Below are 1,769 nucleotides of genomic sequence, written 5' to 3'. Positions count from 1 at the left end.
CTGCTTGTGCGCTGGTTTGGGGTGAGGGGGGTGACGTTGTAGTCGGTGTGTAGCTGGTCCTAAAGGCATCACGGGGGCGGGGGCGGTCCCAACACAGAACAGGTTTGTTACTCTCCCAGCGCTGAGCTTCACGCACTCCTGAAGCAGAGCCAGCGGGACGCTCAGGGAGGGTCGGGCCATGGGGACGGGGGGGTTGATTTGGGCTATCGGCTGGTGGGCCGGAAGCGGGCCATGTACACCCCGCAGGAGTAGCAGTAGTAGCGCGAGGGCTCAGCGGGGAGCTGCTGGCACAGGGAGCAGGCCGGGGCGCGGCCGGGGGCGGCCCTGGCGTAGGGGCCGGGCTGGGCGTGCGGCTGGGCGTGCGGTTGGGGCGCTGGGGCCTTCCTGTAGTCCCCCCCCCTCCAGTCCCGGTCGGGGGGCACGTCGAGCCGGACGGGCTGTGCGGGGCCCTCGGGCGGGGGGCGGTGGGGTGAGGGGAGGGTGCGGTAGTGGGGGAGGGTCTGCTCACGGGCGCCGGGGGGGGGCGGCTGCCCGTAGGGGGCGGGGCGGCCGGTGGGGGGGGCTGAGTGGGAGTGGTGGGGGTGGGGGTGGGGGTGGGCCAGGGTGGCGTAGAGCGTGTGGCCGCGGGGGGCCGGCTGCTGGGGGCCGTCCCTGGGCAGCGAGGACCCCGAGGCTGCCCGTCGCGGTGCCCGCGGCAGTGTGCTGTAGCTCAGGGCCCCGCCGTGGTAGCCCTCGCTGGGGAGAGCTTCACGCCCGTCAAGCATAGCCAAAAACTTGTGGGCCTTCTGGGGATCTCCTGAGGGGCAGAGGGGGGGACAGTTAGCCAAACGGCCCAAGATATGACAGAACATTCCAAAGCGAATACAACCAGTCCAGGAAATGACTGACATGAACTCAAAAACCCGAATACTGCTCCAAATGCCCCAAAACATGCCGACACATTCTAAACTAAACAAACTAAAAACTAAAACAACCAGTCCAAGAAACGGCTTCATTCTTAAAGCAGCGAGACAAACACACAGCGGGTAAAGATACGCATCAGTAAGGCTGTGGATGAGGGGTTACAGGGTCACAGATGGCCCCCGTTAGCTCCGGTATGAGGGATCATGGGTTTGGGGTGGGAGGGCCGGTGTTACCTGGGAGTCCCCGGGCAGGCCCGGCCACAGGGGGGCGCTGCAGCTGCTGGGGCGGGTGAGGAGGTGGGGCTGGATGGAGATGGTGGTGGTGTTGGTGCTGGAGGTGGAGGTGGTGTTGGTGTTGGGGGTCAGTGGGGAACACAGGGGCATTGTGGGAGGCGGGGAGGTGGGGGGAGGGGCTAGCGAGACGTGAGACCCTGGCGTCCGCGTGCTTCGTCGCCCTGGCGACCGGGGGCTCCTTTATTTCAGACGCAGGAGACCCACGCGGGGAAGGGGGGGGACGGGGGGCGGGAGAGAGGGAGAGAGATGGAGTTAGAACAGCTTCACAGGGACGGGAGCCTTCCCCGGCTGCAACAACGCTCTTGTGAAACAAAAACAAACAGAAACAATGAGTGAAGTTAGCATGAGGAATGATGGCGCGTTTTTACAGAGAAACGCGAAACACTCTCGCTAGATGCAGCCCAAGTGCAAGTGCATCGCACAGGCACCAGATGGCAGTATAAGTCACATAAAGGCACACCGGACGACAAATGCTGACAGCATGCAGACATACGATGACGTAATGCTGTGTGAGTTTATGCACTTCAGATACACCACTTTCCATCTGTGTGTGAGAGAGAGAGTGTGTGTTTG

The 1,769-nt window shown here is 63.4% G+C and overlaps 1 protein-coding gene across 1 annotated transcript in view; it reads right to left on the bottom strand.

Annotated features, from left to right (window-relative positions):
- Positions 1-203: 203 nt before the first annotated feature.
- The window catches only part of usp54a (ubiquitin specific peptidase 54a), an 85,844-nt gene continuing 84,278 nt past the window's right edge, over positions 204-1,769 (bottom strand). Inside the window, 2 exon segments of the mRNA XM_061227809.1 lie at positions 204-796; positions 1,137-1,374. Coding sequence (XP_061083793.1) covers positions 204-796; positions 1,137-1,374 — 831 coding nt within the window.

The sequence above is a fragment of the Conger conger genome, chromosome 18 (genome assembly GCF_963514075.1).
Source record: "Conger conger chromosome 18, fConCon1.1, whole genome shotgun sequence".
NCBI lineage: Eukaryota > Metazoa > Chordata > Actinopteri > Anguilliformes > Congridae > Conger > Conger conger.
Note: the sequence above shows the minus strand (reverse complement) of the source record. Positions and strands in the feature narration are given on the sequence as shown.